The 17,753-nt window shown below is 41.5% G+C and overlaps 1 protein-coding gene across 4 annotated transcripts in view; it reads left to right on the top strand.

Annotated features, from left to right (window-relative positions):
* Positions 1 to 259: 259 nt before the first annotated feature.
* LOC118403966 (signal transducer and activator of transcription 5B-like) overlaps positions 260 to 17,753 on the top strand; it is a 37,200-nt gene continuing 19,706 nt past the window's right edge. For 2 of the 4 annotated variants that reach the window (XM_035802866.1, XM_035802869.1), the window contains exons 1-9: positions 260 to 467; positions 4,183 to 4,348; positions 5,123 to 5,276; positions 5,748 to 5,837; positions 6,373 to 6,550; positions 7,605 to 7,741; positions 8,285 to 8,436; positions 8,944 to 9,099; positions 10,271 to 10,339. In XM_035802866.1, the coding sequence (XP_035658759.1) occupies positions 4,221 to 4,348; positions 5,123 to 5,276; positions 5,748 to 5,837; positions 6,373 to 6,550; positions 7,605 to 7,741; positions 8,285 to 8,436; positions 8,944 to 9,099; positions 10,271 to 10,339 (1,064 nt within the window). In that variant the 5' untranslated portion in view covers positions 260 to 467; positions 4,183 to 4,220. Of the gene's footprint in view, positions 468 to 4,182; positions 4,349 to 5,122; positions 5,277 to 5,747; positions 5,838 to 6,372; positions 6,551 to 7,604; positions 7,742 to 8,284; positions 8,437 to 8,943; positions 9,100 to 10,270; positions 10,340 to 10,756; positions 10,823 to 11,479; positions 11,525 to 11,722; positions 11,814 to 12,555; positions 12,679 to 17,753 lie in introns of all 4 variants that reach the window. The other 2 variants (XM_035802868.1, XM_035802867.1) reach the window with 2 other exon arrangements.

The following is a 17,753-nucleotide window of genomic DNA, read 5'->3' as shown; positions in this document are numbered from 1 at the left end:
AAAACCTATGGATGGACTTTCTATGTAACATATTAAGCATGACATCATCATATGACCAAAACATCAAAGATTTGTCCAATCAGAATTTCTTTTAGAAATTTGTCATTGCAATGAACCAATGACAAGGCAGGTAACAAGCTAGCACAGACCTGTAATCATCAACAAAACATCCGCTTCCGCGAAGATTAGACCAATGAGAATCCATGTTAGAATTCATGTCAATCTAGTAGACCAATAGCAGCGCAGGTTACATATCAGCTCGGATCTATTTCAGTAATTTCCCAGAACGCAGTTTCGGACGCTGTGTGGCGGCGACTTCCTCTTGTTCCCAGAAAAAGGAGGAAAGCACGCTGCAAGGGAATGTTTCTCACCGGCTTTGGCACTTTGACTGTGCTTTACCCATCCCTGTGGTCCGCCAAAATCTGAGAGAGACGATACGAGAGGTCCCTGAGGTTTGGAAGCAACAAGTAAGTGTTCCGCTTCGTACACTGCCCCTCCCCCTTCTGGGGTTCTTTACTTGTACGTCGGGTAGAAATGTGTCTTTTTATGGCAGAATATGCAATTTGTCGTTCTTGTAAGTCAGACTGTTTCTAAGTATAGTACACTGATTTCATTTTATTAGCATTGTTGTAAAAATAGAACCTCCTTTCTGAAAGGAGTAATTTTGAGGCCATACTTTTAATGGCTGGCAAAAATACTTTTCCATTTTTAATCAAGCTGATAATTAGTATGGATATTGCCAATTAAGATCAGAAACTGCTCCAAAATATGTAGCAAGTGTTTCCTTTAGATAATCAAAGGGATTGACCGTAAATATAGCCCATAGTCATTGAAAGGTACCCTAAAGTTCAGAATGGGCCGTTAACGGTTAAGAAAAATTATGCATACTTCTTCACATTTAGCCCTGGAATGTGTGAACTTTTCTGCTGATATCTTATACATGTTCATGTACGGAGTCATGGAAAAGGCTATATTGGCAAGAACAGTGTTTGTGAACATGTCCGACAGTGCTTCCATCGCGGTGGAATAAAACTCCTCTGCCTGCTAAACTTCTTCCCCAGCTTATGATACTGTCTTAAACCACTGCAAGATCTGCTTGGAGATTAAATAAAACTATTTCAAGCCCTGATGAAAAATGTGTGGTTCTAATTCATGCAAATGAGTTCATAATACCACACATTTTCATAGTATCACACTTTTCTGCACTATGGGGATATAAACATGTAGTAATTGAAGGGCTCTGATTGGCTGAGGGGTAGTGGCCAAGTTCTAACTCTTACATCACTGGTGTCGTCAGACTGAAAAGTGCTATAAGCATGTCACCTCTTCTGACCAATCCTCACGTAGCATGGACCTTCTCTACTGGGAATTACAATTATGTCTTGTGGTAACTGACCAATCCCAACTTATTTGTAATTACCCAAAAGTATAGCCAGCCTGCAGCTGGGTCAGCCTGATCATCTTGGCAGACGTCTTGACAAGCTGAACATAAATTACCACTTACTTCTGGAGCATAAGAAAGATTATGGCCTTTCAGGACCAATGGGGTATGCAGCATTTGCTGCATTACCAATCTGTCAGCCAAATCCACCTTAGGTCAATTTACCACAAGCCTACCTTGTTACTTGTTTTCAACCATTTTTCAACAAAAACATACTTGTCATGCATCATAGATTCTCAGCTACTAGTAATGTAATGGGGGAAAACTTGAGACAGATTTCTGTCTGGTTTTATCATGCCTGAGTACTGTATATCTCGTCTGTTGCCATGACTACAGTATTGTATGCTGATTACTAACTTGATTAGGAATAAGAAGGTAACAAGAAAGGCTTTTGAAAAAGCTGGCCTCGTTAGAATATTTAGGTGAGCATGAGCACTACAGCTGCAGTAAAAATCAAAGAAACTGTACCTCAAATATTTGTTGCATACGATGAGTGGCAGGGGAGGTCTCTACATAGTACTTGAGCAATAAATGCTAGCAGAACACAGTTCAGGGTTGAACAAGTTTTCTGAAATGTACTTGTCCTGTCGGGCAAGTCCATAAAAAATTCACTTGCCCAAACCAACTTTTCACTTGCCTGAAATTTAAATTACATTTTTCTACATACTTTCCTGGCCGTCGATGGAATTCTTGTTTTTGGCTCAATTTTTTTGTGTTGACCAATGTTTGATGTCATGACTGAAAATAAGCAACATCCGAATGAAAGCTCATCTGTGTTGGTAAATTCCATAGTGAAAAGTTTAAACTTTGTTCCAACACAAGGGAAGAAACTCACCATAAATTTTCGGCCGAACACTCCGACCTTCATCAGATGAATGACTCGCTGCACTAATCCAGAAGTCGTCGGATGACGTCAGGTAGCAGCGAATCATAAATGGCGGGAAGATAAGCAAGTTTATCAAAATCTCCCTCAGTGGAAAAAATCTTACTTGCCCGATCGTGCAAGTTGGGTAGGACATGCACTTGCCTGATTGGTGTTTTCACTTGCCAGGGACAATAGGGCTAGTGAACTTGTCCAACCCTGCAGTTCAAGGGCCAAAAGGGCTTGTGGTGCCCTAGGCCTAGAAGTTATACATACAACAAAAAAAGCTGTCTGCATATTGCTCTTGGAAATAACGCTCTGCGGAGGTCAAGAGGCAGTTGTGTAAGATAAGATGCACTTTGCACAACTGCACAAACCTCATTATGCAAATCATACAGTCTCATGGCCTACATATTTCTACTGCCCACAGCGAAGTTTACACCTGGCTTCCTTTCAAGTAAGACTCTTTGACCAATCTTCAGGAATTTTGGCTGTTACTGCTTTTTGTTCTGCATCATAGACCAAGGGGGTTGTGAATAAGCTTAAGCATAACTATGTGAAATATTTCTGGCTTTTATGAATATCTTATTTTTTCAATGTGCAAATAAGGTAGTGATTAGCATGTTTTGTTTGAATTGATGGGTTTGCCTATCTGAAACTTTCTGAAACTTTTATTGTTTGAGTAAAACTAAAAAAAGCATTTTTTTGCAGATTCCTGCCCAAGGGCAAAATTGCGACGTGAAAAGGGACAAACAAACAGCTAAATAGTTGAGAACAACTTATATGTGTCTACTATTTAGTCTAAAGATAACTCTAAAGAAAACTGTAATTTGTTGGGTTCGACTTCTTTTCCTGAGACAACTTGGAAGACGAAGGATCCCACCTTTTCTATAATGTGTGGGTTCTGTGATGTTAGGAGGAATGTAGTTTTCTTTTGCATGACATAGCACATTTAGCACGTGTAAGTTGTAGCTTTAGCTGTGCATGTTGTTTGTGACATAAATACTAGTAATTCAGCACTAGGGGTGGGTACCGGTCCGATATACCGGTACAAAACAGTTCTTTTTTGTTGTACTGGTCCAGAAAAACTGGACCTGAAAAAAAATCAGTGGACTGAAAATGAACAGATTATTCCAGCAGACACACAAGTTAGGGGGCTTACTGGTCCAAGAAAATAACAAGAGCGAAGTAGTGGAGAGTTGATAGTAATTTTTACCATTCAAACTTGGTCTAAAACAGAGGCATTTATTGTAACTTACATGTACATGAAGATCATCATCATATATAGGATTTTGAAATGCCAAACTTGGACATTGGATTCTGCACCAAACAGAATCCTTTGTAGCGAAATTTGACCTTTGTTTTGATTATTGCTCAATGCTCATTGCCCTGGAATATGCATGTATTTTGTAGGGTTACCCACTTTTGATGTACTACTGGTTGAGGTTTCCATTTCTTGACTCAGAGTAGTCTTAGGCATGATCTAGACACGGTTTTTCCCGATATGGGCGAGCCAAAAACCTCTCGCCGACAGCTTTTTTTCAGTGTTTAGATGGAACCGCAATATCGCCATAAAGATATCAGCAGAATTTCTCCAGAAAGGTCCGGAGCATTCGCCCGATAGCTTAGCAGGGGTCTCCGATAGCTTTGCAGGGGTCCCCGACAGCTTCCGCGTGCGTGTAGATGTGTCCCGACTTCGGGAGGGCTCATTAGCATATAACGCGGGCTCATTAGGCTATATAGCTGTTTATGACTGTAAGCGCCACGGGTGTCCCGCAGCCAACGTTCCAGATCCCTCCCGACATATCCACAGATATCGGCAAAAACTGTGTATAGATTGGGCCTTATATGGTGTTTGTTCCCTTTGTCTGTGTTTCAGGTTACAGTCTGAGCTACAAGTAATAACAGAAGGAGAGGATGGCACTGTGGGCCAAAGCACAAACCCTGCAGGGGGATGCCCTGCAGCAAATGCAGAACCTGTATGGAACACACTTCCCCATCGAAGTGAGACACTACTTCGCTCACTGGATAGAAGACCAGCCATGGTGGGTGGGCTTCTTTTGTGCGTAATATTGCCATGTTGATTTCATTATATGGATGACAAAATTGTTGCAAGCATGCAAAGAAAACTAAGCTTGAATTGAAAGCTGCCTTCATTTTGAATTCTAAGTGGTCCAGAAGATTGAACAAATGAATTACTTAGGCTAAGTAAGCACTTGGCTGCTATAAGCGTGATTAAATCAGACTATTTTTTGAAGCGGAAATTCTTCTAACCTCTTTTCAACTAGGGCAATGAATAGTGGAACACAGCTTAACGTTCCATCCTAAGGACTGCAACCCTTTTCAGTAGTGTGCATATGCATGTCAAGTGAGCGACACAGTCGGAATTAAACTCATGCAGGACTCAAAATACGTTTTTCTGCATACTTGCACTGGTATGAAAATTACCTGCACCAGAAAGATTTTACTTGCACCACTCTAAATTCAAGAAGAATGGCTCATACTAAAATTGTTGAGAAACCATTGCTACTTTTTCTTTTATACCTCATAGGTGGTAACAGTCAAGCAACAGCTAATAACAATCCACATACACTTACATCATAGGACGTTAATTTATAAAACCCATTACATGGACCAGTACATGTACAGGTTAGGTGCAGGTAGACACCAGAAATACCTGCACAGCTCCAATTTTACCTGCACTAACCTGCATATGCGGGTGGTATTTCGAGCCCTGTCATGGTTATTGTTACAGATGCTGGGTCACTAACCACTGGACTAAACATGCTACCATGCTAACCTTTTCTATGCCTGTACAGGCAGGACATAGACCCAGACGTGCGAGGCCACGAAGGGAAGGCCCGAATGATCCTGGACGCTCTCATCAAACAACTCCAGTACAAGTACGACCAGCTGTCTGACACAGACTTCCTGCTCCGACTGAAGATGAAAGAAATCGCTGACCACTTCACAGTAAGTATGAAGAACGTATAATTACGTACCTGGGTCAACACAAATGTTTCAAACTGTACTTTACATTTAATTGCATGGGCTTTCAAGTTGTATTGGCCCAGCTTCCATCCTATGATTTAAACATGTGTGCCACTATATATGAATACCAGATTCAGACATTGGAATTGATGTAGTTTTGTTTGAGGACGTGAAATTTTCTCAACTTTTAGTGCATTTTAAAATAAAATGTGTGCTTTCTCAGTTAAGTATAATATAAAACAAAATGCCACATTGTGTTTCTATCACCCTTGGTCCCAGCCTAAAGAGGTACCTTGGGTGATACAGAATACACTGACCATGTTTTATTCTATTATGTACAAAGTTCAATTTGAGGCTCTAGAAAATATGTAATCAGTGGGTAATTCTATATGAACCCGTTTCAAGCCACCTTATATAGTGAAAATAATAGAATCTGATTTTTTTCCCTTGCAGAAAAATTATGGCAGCAACCCTCTTGACCTAGTCCGCATCATCAAACACTGTATCTCAACGGAACAGGCATTGGTGGATCAGGCTACTGGGGTAAGGCAAGAAAAGGCTTTTTTGAATATTTCAGTGATTTATTTTGACTGTCGTATCTAATGGTAGATAGTTATGGTGTTCTCAAACCATTTTAGCTCAATGAGGTATGATTCTTCTACTGGTCATGACAGAGAAGGTAGATGGTATGTACAGTACTTGAAGATTCATTGCTCAGGGAAATTCACAGACCTATTCTCTACAAGTACAATAAACAGTGGATCACGACCGGAACCCATTCCAGTAGCCTGGATGTTGCGTGGTGTCAGGATTGGAACTTCCAGCCTCTCAACCACAGAGTATGACATAAGAAAACACATTGATGACATATTCAGCCCCACCTGATTGTATGATGATATAAGAGATTTACATCTGTTAGCCTAGTATAGATGGTTTGTATGGTTGACCGTAGGAAAGTCACTGTTGGTTCAAAAAAACTTCTTTTTGTAATCTACAATTTTTTCTAAAGTTCTCTATTCTTTGCTAAGGTATTTGCTTTCATTCAGATGCAAATTGACTTTGCTTTATTTTTTCTCAGCTGAATCAGGAGATGCTGAGCGCAGAAGGCGCTGCTCGGTCAGAAACCAACAGGAAAATCTCGGAGGCCTTCCAGCTGCTGAAACAGTTCACACAGGAGACAGAGAACGACCTGAGAGTCATGCAGCAGAAACAAGAGTTCTTTGTTATTCAGTATCAGGAAAGCATCAGGTTACAAGGTCAGTAGTTGAAGTGATGAAATGTTAGCATTTGAATAGTGATTATTAAGTTTATGAGCTAAAAATCAAGTTACTGTTAACAAATCAAGAATTACAGTAATATAATATTACAGAAAGACACACCCAACGTAGCGGTAGGGACACTACATGGGGTACAGACACTACATGGGGTACAGACATTACAGGGGGTGTGGACACTACAGAGGTAGAGGCGCTACAGGGGGACGGACACTACTGGGGGTACGGACACTACAGTGGATATACATGTAGACACTACAGGGGATACAGATATTGCAGGGGTACAGACACTACAGGAGTTACAGATGCTACAGGGGGTTCAGGTGCTACAGGGGGTACAGATCGTACAGGGGGTATGGACGGTACAGGGGGTACGGATGGCACAGGGGGTATGGACGGTACAGGGGGTAAATCACGGTACAGGGGGTATAGACATTACAGTGGGTACAGGGGGTACGGACAAAACAGCGGCTTCGGAAACTAGAGTGGGGGATGCGGTCACTACAGTGGGTACAAGGGGTAAGAAACAATGCCAGTTGTCTACCACTGTTCTGTCCCACATTTCTGGAATCATTGCTAAATATCCCTAGCCTGGAATCCAGCCGTGTTGTGCTTTGGTCGCACTGCTTCCTGCCAACACGTCTGGCCTTCGTTACAATTGGAACAATCGGCCCTTACGTCACTAATGAGGAGACTCATGAATATTCATATTTATCTCTCTTTGCTCATTGGATGACCCTTGAGAGAAGAACACCAATCGCGAGGCGCCATTTCTCACATGATCTGTTGTTGTGATACAGAGGTCACGCAGACGAAAAGTTCGCGGGAAAGATAGAAGTAGTGTTCCATTCGATTTGTTCGATTACGAACTGAAAACATGATTTTATGTGATCTCGCATGAAATCTCTGCGAATATTCAAATGCCGATCGTTCGAATGCTAACGAAGGCCAGTCGTATTGGCAGGAAGGGTACCTCGGAGTGACCAAAGCACAATACGGCTGGATTCCAGGCTAAAACCTGTGTCCCCCCACACAGCCCAGTTACAGCAGGTACAGCAGCAGCCAGCCCAGGACCCCACCAGGGTGCTGAATGAAACCAACCTGACGAAGAAGAAGGCAGAGGTGGACACCCTGTTACAGCAGGAGGCCCAGCAGCTCTTACAGATGAGAATTGTAAGAACCAAGAACTCACATGTGCACTCACACATTAGTACTCCCAACCAACCCCTAGCATTACTCTTTTCCCATGCAAAAAATGCTCATTGGTTTCACATTAACAGTATTCTCTTGACGCATGTTTTAAAACTATTAGTCCAAAAGTCCTGCAAGTTGTTGCTTTATTTTAGGTTATTGAATGGGATTCAAATAGAGCAAGCCTAGGTAGTACTGCAGTTCTAGGATGGATGCAAAACTGTACATGTTGTTTTCGTGCACAAGTTTGTAGAGACAATACCAGTGGGGAACATTTTTACAAATTTAAGAAAAGATTTATGGAAGTCCCTGACTAATATGCAAAATTAGCCAGAGAAAAGGGAAGAAAACATAATAAATTTAAGAATTTATCTTGTTCAAGATGTGTTAAAGAAGTGGTGCATACTTTATTTGAGTGTTTCCATTTTACGTTTCAGTCCCACAGACTTGCCCCAAATTGGGGGTGCATATTTAATTAGGGTGCATGTATTATTACAGTACTTAAATTGAGAAAATCTGATACAGACTCTTGCAGAGAAGCACAGAACAACATTCCACCACCTGAGCGAACTGCAGCAGCGAATCGTAGAGGAGGAGCTCATCCAATGGAAGAGACGACAGCAGCTCGCGGGAAATGGCGGTCCGCAGGAAGAAACTCTGGATCTGTTACAGCAGTGGTGAGCTGTTTGTTTACTCATACTTGCTATCTGTGCTTTTTGTTTTGCTTTCTGAAAAAAATAGACTTGGTAGGTAATGTCAGTTCCAATTCTCTCATCTATACTATAGCTATGGTTGTTGGTTCAAACTTGGGCTTTTACCATATTAGGAGGCTAAGGCCTGCTTTTCATGCATTTTCAGAAACACTTCTGGAAAGGTGTTTTCTAAAAACACCTCCAGAAAATGAATGTCAATACAATTTAAACCCTCCACAATGCATTTTCAAAAACAGCTCGGAATCACTGACCCTCTGGGGTGAGTTTGCAACAGCTCAGCTCAACATATAAAACGGCCACGTTTTCAAAAAGGTTGTTTCAGCATCGGCTTGTAGGTCAGAGGTCATATTCTAAGAACATTTTGGCATGAAATCACGCATGCATGAAAACAAGGCACATTTAATTTCTAAAGGTCAAAATACAAAGATGCATTTAAAATGGGCTATTGCTAAATTAAATGTTCCCTGTCAGGTGTGAAGCCCTGGCTGAGATCATCTGGACCAACCGACAGCAGATCAAGCGAGTGGAGATGCAGCGGCAGCAGCTGCCCATCCAGCAGCCTGGTCCTGACATCCTTCCTGAACTCAGCACCACTATCACAGCACTGCTGTCTCAGCTGGTCACCAGGTAAGGGGAGTCACTGCTGTCAGAATCAGGCTGCCCATCCAGCAGCCTGGTCCTGACATCCTGCCTGAACTCAGCACCACTATCACAGCACTGCTGTCTCAGCTGGTCACCAGGTAGGTCCTGACATCCTGCCTGAACTCAGCACCACTATCACAGCCCTGCTGTCTCAGCTGGTCACCAGGTAGGTCCTGACATCCTGCCTGAACTCAGCACCACTATCACAGCACTGCTGTCTCAGCTGGTCACCAGGTAGGTCCTGACATCCTGCCTGAACTCAGCACCACTATCACAGCACTGCTGTCTCAGCTGGTCACCAGGTAGGTCCTGACATCCTGCCTGAACTCAGCACCACTATCACAGCACTGCTGTCTCAGCTGGTCACCAGGTAGGTCCTGACATCCTGCCTGAACTCAGCACCACTATCACAGCCCTGCTGTCTCAGCTGGTCACCAGGTAGGTCCTGACATCCTGCCTGAACTCAGCACCACTATCACAGCCCTGCTGTCCTGACATCCTTCCTGAACTCAGCACCACTATCACAGCACTGCTGTCTCAGCTGGTCACCAGGTAAGGGGAGTCACTGCTGTCAGAATCAGGCTGCCCATCCAGCAGCCTGGTCCTGACATCCTGCCTGAACTCAGCACCACTATCACAGCACTGCTGTCTCAGCTGGTCACCAGGTACGGGGAGTCACACCTGTATGGTATGGGATTGGTATTGGCTAGGCACATCACGGACACTAACATGGGATTAAAGAGGGCAGAAAGGTCCCTGAAAGGTGACAGGAAATGAAACTGGCCTGAGTTTTCTGTAGGCACCTCACTGAAGACAAGGCGGCTGGGAGCCCAAGTTAGTCAGGCTAGTGGACCAAAATCCACTCCGGGTAATCGGGCCAATGGACTTGAATTTCTATTCTTGTGGATAACAGTGGTTGTACATAGAACCAGTGGTTGAATGCCCTGTATGGATGTTAGATTTACACACATTTTGATGTCTTCCATTCTTTGATGATCACATTTTGAGAAGATGAAGCCACTGTGCAGAAAAAGGACAGAAAATGTTTTGATGCCATGTTAAGCTATAGTTTAAGTCAGAGTACAGTATGTTAGAACATGCATGTCAGTATCTGTTCTGAGTGTGACAGTAACTGAGTGTTATGTTAACTTTGCAGTACCTTCATCATTGAAAAACAGCCTCCACAAGTCCTGAAGACCCAGACTAGGTTCCAGGCTTCAGTCAGGTGTGTATCAAACGTCTCACTTCCTAGCCCTGTTCACACTCGGCAAAAACTACGCAAATCAATTTGATCTAAGGGCCAGTTGAAATTAAGCTGACTTGCAGGACGGAAAAGATTGTGTCATTTTTGTCGAATTAAGCTTCGCATGATATCACAGAAATAAAGTCTCGGTTTTCAAAGCATAGTTGATAGAAACAAGAGAATTTTTCCAGCCAGTCGGCTAGCTGTCTGTTTTTATCTTAACCTCTCGCATAAATCTCACTTTAAAATGTCTAACAAGAAAGGAAATAAAGTGTTTCGGCTTTACAGCTTATAATCAGTACAGTCTGTTACATGTATGACATTACAGATTTATACTGACAACTGATATATCGCAAATGAAGTTGGTTTTAAACATTTCCTTCTGTTGTTTCCCTACAGACTGTTGGTTGGAGGGAAGCTAAATGTACACATGAACCCACCTAACGTGAAGGCCACTATCATCAGGTATGAGAGGAGTAAAGTGGGTACCTCACCTCAGGGCTCAAAATTCATTTTTGGGATTAGGTGCACCCACAGAAAAAAATTGGGTGCACATCTCTAATTTTGGGTGCACCTGGGTGCACAAACACCCAGTATTTCGAGCCCTGTGCCTGTTTGCAAAAGACCGTTTATGAACAGGCTCCAATTTGTCGAAAATTAATGCCAGCCAATTTATTGCCTGAAATGACAAAAAAATGTATATTTTTAATTGCAAAAGGCAAAATGGAACGAATGGGTTAAACCCAGTTTGCACTAGACACCAACAGATCACTACAAATCTCTCTTTGAAGAAACTTAATCATTGTAGATTGGTTTGCAATTAAGTGACAAAAAGAGCTGCGCTGAAAATGTGTGCTGATGCTACATTGCAAATGTTGGGAATTGCTGAAACACAATGTTACAGATAGACACAAACACAGACAGGCGAAAAACACTACTTCACTTAGCCTGACTACTGTCAGCTCGTCCACTCGTCAGATCCCTGGAAGCTTCATAACCAACACCTCTAAGCAAGGAGCTTATATCATTTACATCCACTCTTTTCTTTATGATTATGGCAATAGACATACAATATGTACATTCAAGTTTATAACTACTAACAATGGTCCTTCTTTTCTGCAGTGAAAACCAGGCAAGAGCACTGCTGAGAAATGAGAGGATCAAGGAGTAAGTACTGATTATTGTTTCCTTAAGAGGTTATCCATGATAAATTGAATGAATAATTGTAAATGAAAAATTAAATTGTGAATTTGTATGGATGCAAAATTTGAATAGACAACGTATTACAAGGAATTACTTATCCTCAACTTGACTGTTAATAAGAAACAAAGTTAAACTGTTTTTGTGGCACACTTTCCTCCATAGCAATGACAACAGTGGAGAAATCTTGAACAACACAGGAGTGATGGAGTATCATCAGGCAACCAGAATCCTGGGAGTCACATTTAGGAACATGGTAATTATGTATTACCAGTATCTTTCAACATGGTTAAACAAAATGCCCCTGCAGTTCCAGAGCAACCTGCCAAGGGTCCCAAATGTACACTGTCAGCAAAAACTGTCTGCCACCAAAATATCAAGACCATGGCTTGTCCAGGACAGAATTCTGCTGTAGTACCATGGTCATACACCACCGTTATCCAAAATTGACCTTCTAACTTTCGCCACCCCAACCGCTATCCATAAACCAAATATCATTGCAATCCACTCAGATGTTAAAAGGTTATACACACTCACTGACTGCAAATATCCAGAAACACAAGCACATGAACACACCAAAGCAATACCTCCATTTTCCATGAAGACAATGACAGCTCCATGTGTTGCTGAAAAAATAGTACAAATTGTCCAGATAGGAATTTCCAGAGAAGTTAACCGGCATGGCAGTATGCAAAATATTGAAGAAAATTTGGGGGGGATCGTCTTCGTTGCAGTAATAACTATCTATATAGGTGACATAGTAGGAAATTTTAATACTTTTATTGCTTTGCAAGTAGACCTTGAAGGAATTACAACATGAGACAGGAAGTGTCAGAGAGAGATAATGTATCTGTGTAAATACTTTCTTGCAGTAAATCTTTTTAGTAGTAATTTTACATATTGCAATATCATATTTTCCTCTCTTACCCCAAAAAATGCACACATACATTGTACATGCCTATCAAATGTGCCTGAGCCACACTTCTTGTTCTTTGCAGCAACTGAAGAGAATCAAGCGACCGGAGAAGAAAGGCCAGGAAACGGTGTGTGAGGAAAAGTTCACCATCTTGTTCCAGTCTCAGTTCAGTGTTGGTGGAAATGAGCTGGTCTTCCAAGTCAGGGTAGGGGAAATAAAAGTTATTTTTCTTTTCATATCAAAAGTGCTGTTGGGATTTGAACTGGGTCTCCTAGTTACCAACTAGATTATAGTTGTATCCACAGGGCTCAAAATACTTTTTTCTGCAAACCTGCACTGGTGCAGGTAACATTGAAAATTACCTGCACCAGACAAATTTTACCTGCACCAGTCTGAATTTAGGAAGAGTATGGATCATGCTAGAATTGTTCAGGAACCATTAATTGCTATATTTTCTTTTATACATTATACATTTGTAGGTGGTAACAGTCAAAGCAGTCAATAACAATCCACATACACCTATATCATGACATTTATGCATAAACCCCAGTACATGGACCAGTGCAGGTTAGGTGCACGTAGACACCAGAAATACCTGCACAGCTCCAATTTTACTTGCATTAACCTGCATATGCAGGGGGTATTTCGAGCCCTGATCCAGAAGCTGTAAGGCTGCTACAGCGGCGATCGCGCCATAGTTAACACCCGTCAGCGTCAGTGACGCGTCAGAAATCGTCACTGACGCGTCAGAAATCGTCAGTGACTGGTCAGAAACCGTCAGACATCGTCAGACGCCCGTCAGAATTCGTCAGAGTCAAACGCTGACCAGTCAGCGTCAGCGTTAATGATATGTATGAGATCGGGTCAGGTTTCATGTTTATTTTGCACCGGCACAAGACAATAGCAATTTGTCACCTCCTGTGTGCGAGTTTTCGTTGCGATGTTGCGGTAGAATTAGGTAGTTGACCCCCGAAATACGTAGCTGACATGGATATGCCGCGCGCTTATGGGAGGGGAAAGTAAGTTGTAAACTGCGATCTACGTAGCAAAATGAATACTCGTATATGATCGTAACGCAGTTTCAAAAGCTAGCAATGATATCCGATGTTACAAAACTGTGTCAGCGTTTTTATGTATCCACGGAACACAGAAAAATACGGCAAAATATGAAGAACAGCGCAAGCTAAAAAAAAATGTTGGACCCGAACGTACCTCACGTGTACACAAACAAGAATGCTAGCAGCACAACTTCTCTGCGGGTTCAAACTGCGATTTGCGATTAAGCCGACGATTTGACTAAAATTTGAGAGCTATAACAAAAATAGCGATAGTCATCTGGGATCTGGATGTAACTGAATTATAGATCATACGATTTGATACATCGGGCGCGAAACAGCAGCTCCGAGGACGGCCACTACAAGTGTTCACTCTCCCACGATGCGCGATCTTGATTGACAGATCGCGGCTGTTTGAAGATCGTGCCGCCCGCGCCGGACTGTCTGAAACTTCGCAGAACGCAAATTCAATCATTCTTTGACAGCCAAGCAGCAAAGAGGAAAACTGACAGCAAAAATAACTTGATACTTGTTGTCTATAAATCAGGTGCCCGCCTAAAGATCGAATGAGCCAACTGTCTCTTTCTGTCAAATTTATGCAAGATCAACATATACGATGCTTTTTTTGTAGTTCATTACTAACTACAAGGGTGTGTTTCCCGTCGGCGTGCGAGTTTTCGCAGGTGATTACAGGAGATTGTTGCAAACAAAACAAAACATTATCGTGTTTGGCGGTAAGTGGAAGACAAGAATTGATTCCGGTAAAATCTTTTATTAATTAATTTTTAGAGTATACTAATAATCAAGGCGGTTTTATTAAATCCGTCCTTATAATTTGAGTCCACGGTAAACGTCTACAATAACATTGTACCACCATGGTAAAGATCGCCGTAATTACGGAAATTCGAAAACGCAAACACTGCGTAATTACTGTAAAGTTCATTTATGTTCGCGAGCACTTAATTTCGCGAGTTTGGGCAAATCGGAACTTCGCGAGATCTTAGAGTTCGCGAGCGAGTACTTGGCGGTAGAGAAAATTAATATAACGCGCGGCTTGTGAACAATTTTTTTTCGGCGAATTTACCGAAAGTCGGCAAGGCAATATTAATCGTTTTCGGTAGAAATTCACTTTTGCATGGTCAAGAAACCTCGAAAATGTTGAGACAATATTAATTAGCGAGAAATCAAGGAGAAATTGGCAAGTTTGTGTTTAGTTCTGACGGCAGCGCGGATTGGCAAAATGGCGGCGCCTTGGAGGTCATCTCGGGTCATCGGGACAGTCGATTATAGTATGGGTGGAAATGCTACTTGCGGTGCAATTGTGCTCTAATCAAACCGTACAAAATTGCACAATTATCTATCAGATAAGTTGCATGAATAAAAAGGACACATATTTACAGAGTGTTTGATTTCATACTTTATTCATTTGACAAAAAAAAAGTGTTTGTATTTTCTTAAAAAATACTGTTCCCCCGTGCTGCTTGTGAAATCCCAAGCGAGTCACAACATTGCTTCTGGAAACGTCGGTTTTCGGTTATTTGTTACAAAGTGCCTTTTTATGAAAGTGCAAACACCGATTCAGGATTATGAACGTCAAATACAGGTTGGTCGACAACTGGAGCACAGTATCAACAATTAATAGAAACTGTGGGCACGATTTTTTTGTCTGTATTTCGGCGTCTTGATTCCAAGCCAAGCTCGTCAAGAACAAAGATCAACAAAGGAAAATCTGGCGATCGGGGTTTCAGACAACTTTTTAGCTTTGTAGTTTCGAATTCTGTGAATCAAACAGTGGTCATCGGCAGCTATATTTCAGTACGAATATGATGGAGTAACAGACCGAAGTTGGGGAAGAAGACATTTACGCTGGAATGAACTTAGATTAGAATCCATTTTGGAGTGGGAAGATGTTTTGGAATAGGTCAATTTCTACATTGACATGTAAAACAGTACATGTAAAACGGTACATCAAGAGCAAATGTCTGCCTTTCTAGTTTTATTTACTTTTAACTGTTTTAAAAGCTTTGCTGGAGTAAATAACTTGGGCACATTTCTAACATGTTTTCCTGTAATTAATAATTTATAACATGTTTTTACGTAGCAACTATGCAACATTTGTAACATATTTCCACATAGCTACAACTATTCAGAACAACAACAAATGTACAATACATATAACTAATGTTATTTTATACAATAGCATGCCAACATCATTCCACAGCAACCCGATGGACCATCAAATGCTGCAATCAATCAAATGCTGAAAGTACAGTAGGTATATCACTGAAATGTGCCCGTGTATAAAGAAACAACATTGCCTCTGTCACCTTGAGTATAAAGTTATAAACCACAACTTAATCAATTATTTGCCTAGTCTAATCTAGCATAAAGATGGAAAGACATCATTGTTCAAACTTCTTAGAATTTGAATCTTCTAACATGGAAAGCCATTGAATTAAATATGCAAATTTTAGACTTCTAACTACATCATGTGTCTAAGGAGCTCACCTACTGATCATGAAGATTGCTCACTGTACAAAGATGCATGTACAAGATAAGTATGATACATAATAATACTACACACTCCTCAGCATTTGGGCTACGAGCACACTTGCGGCACCATTGACGTCATCATCGCATAGCGATGGACATCCAACACTACACATGCAAAACAGAAATATACACATTTTAGAAGGAGACATGAAGCGCGTTAACTATAGATAACTACAGCATAGCATAGCTTACATATCATTGTCTGGTCTAAGTTACTGCATATTAAGCTCAAATGGGGCATAGATACTAGTATGCAATAAACTTGTTATTGTCAATATCCAGACGGGGCGCCTTTGCGCTCGATTACAACAGGTATCACCTTCCTCAGATGGCCGATATACCTCTGACATTTCTCCGGGGTCATCCTTTCGTCCCAGAAGCGGTAGATGCCTTCTGTCAGGGCGTCCAGTGTCCGAGGCTTGACCTCCTTCCTCAGAAAGTGTTTGAGTTCGTGCCAGACACATTCAATCTAAAAAAAAGTTTTGGGAACAAGTGTTAATATGTGATTTGTTTGTTTTGCATACCCGGAAACCGCCTTAGGGCGTAACACACCAGGTTTTTACTACTGAACAGAACAAGTTGCTTATCTGGACAGATTTACTTGATCCACTCACACCGAGAAGGTTATCTACTCTTTTTGATAAGTGTGGTGGGTTCTTAAATGTGCTCGAGGATTGTGTTGTCTTCAAGGGTGATACACCATGTTTTAACTTGTATACAACAATGTATTTCATACCAACCTGAGAAAATACACATTTCAATGTGCAAATGTACCAGAATATTCTGAAATTGAGAAAATAATAACCCCCGAATAAAAAGTTCTAACAACAGCAATGTCAGTATTGTGTATGTATTAAGTACATTTCAAACAAAAATGTACTTGCCGGATTAAGGTCTGGGCTCTCAGCTGGGGTTGGCCAATAATTGATGCCTTCGTTCTTCATTCTGAATACTGCTTTCTTACTACGGTGTTTTGGGTCGTTGTCTTGTTGGAACCGATGGCCATCTGGGTACACGCGTTGGAGAAAGTCCTTAAGAGTGTCGGACAGGATTTCTCGGCAGAAGAAATCTCCGTCCATTATCCCATTAAAGATGATGATTGGAGTTGGTCCGCGCTTTGATATCCCTGCCCAAGCGTAGACCTTGATGGGGTGTTTTGGGCGCGGCTTCAACTTTGGTGAGTAGAGTTCCCCATCTTTGACTTTGTCCCACCTCTTCCGAAAGCAAAGCTTGGCGTGGTTATCCAGGAAGATGATTGTCTCATCTGTAAACACGACATCGTCGAACGTCTCATCTTGCATCACCATCTGTTGGCACCATTGGAGTCGCTTTTCTTTGTTGATATGTCGGATTACCTGAATTAATGAATTATATGAAAGAATACCTTTAATGCGAAGTTACAAAACATGTATTTTGGAATGTTCCATTTCCAACCAGTCCTGTAAAGTACTTGGTCTTTGTGAACATGATTAGTCTCTATACATTTCTACTGAACAATAACTGAAAGTCAACACAACATAGATTTATTTACCTAGTTAGGCCACACTGACTTAATTTTATGGATGACATCCTCTGGAGACCCCAAAACTAATGTGATAAGGCAAAATCCACCGTAAAGAAGAAGAGGGTCTGCATGGGGGATCCTGACAACACTTTACGCTAAATTCTGGAC

This window comes from Branchiostoma floridae, chromosome 16, assembly GCF_000003815.2.
Source record: "Branchiostoma floridae strain S238N-H82 chromosome 16, Bfl_VNyyK, whole genome shotgun sequence".
NCBI lineage: Eukaryota > Metazoa > Chordata > Leptocardii > Amphioxiformes > Branchiostomatidae > Branchiostoma > Branchiostoma floridae.
The sequence above is the reverse complement of the archived record's forward strand: the minus strand, read 5'-3'. Positions and strand labels throughout refer to the sequence as shown.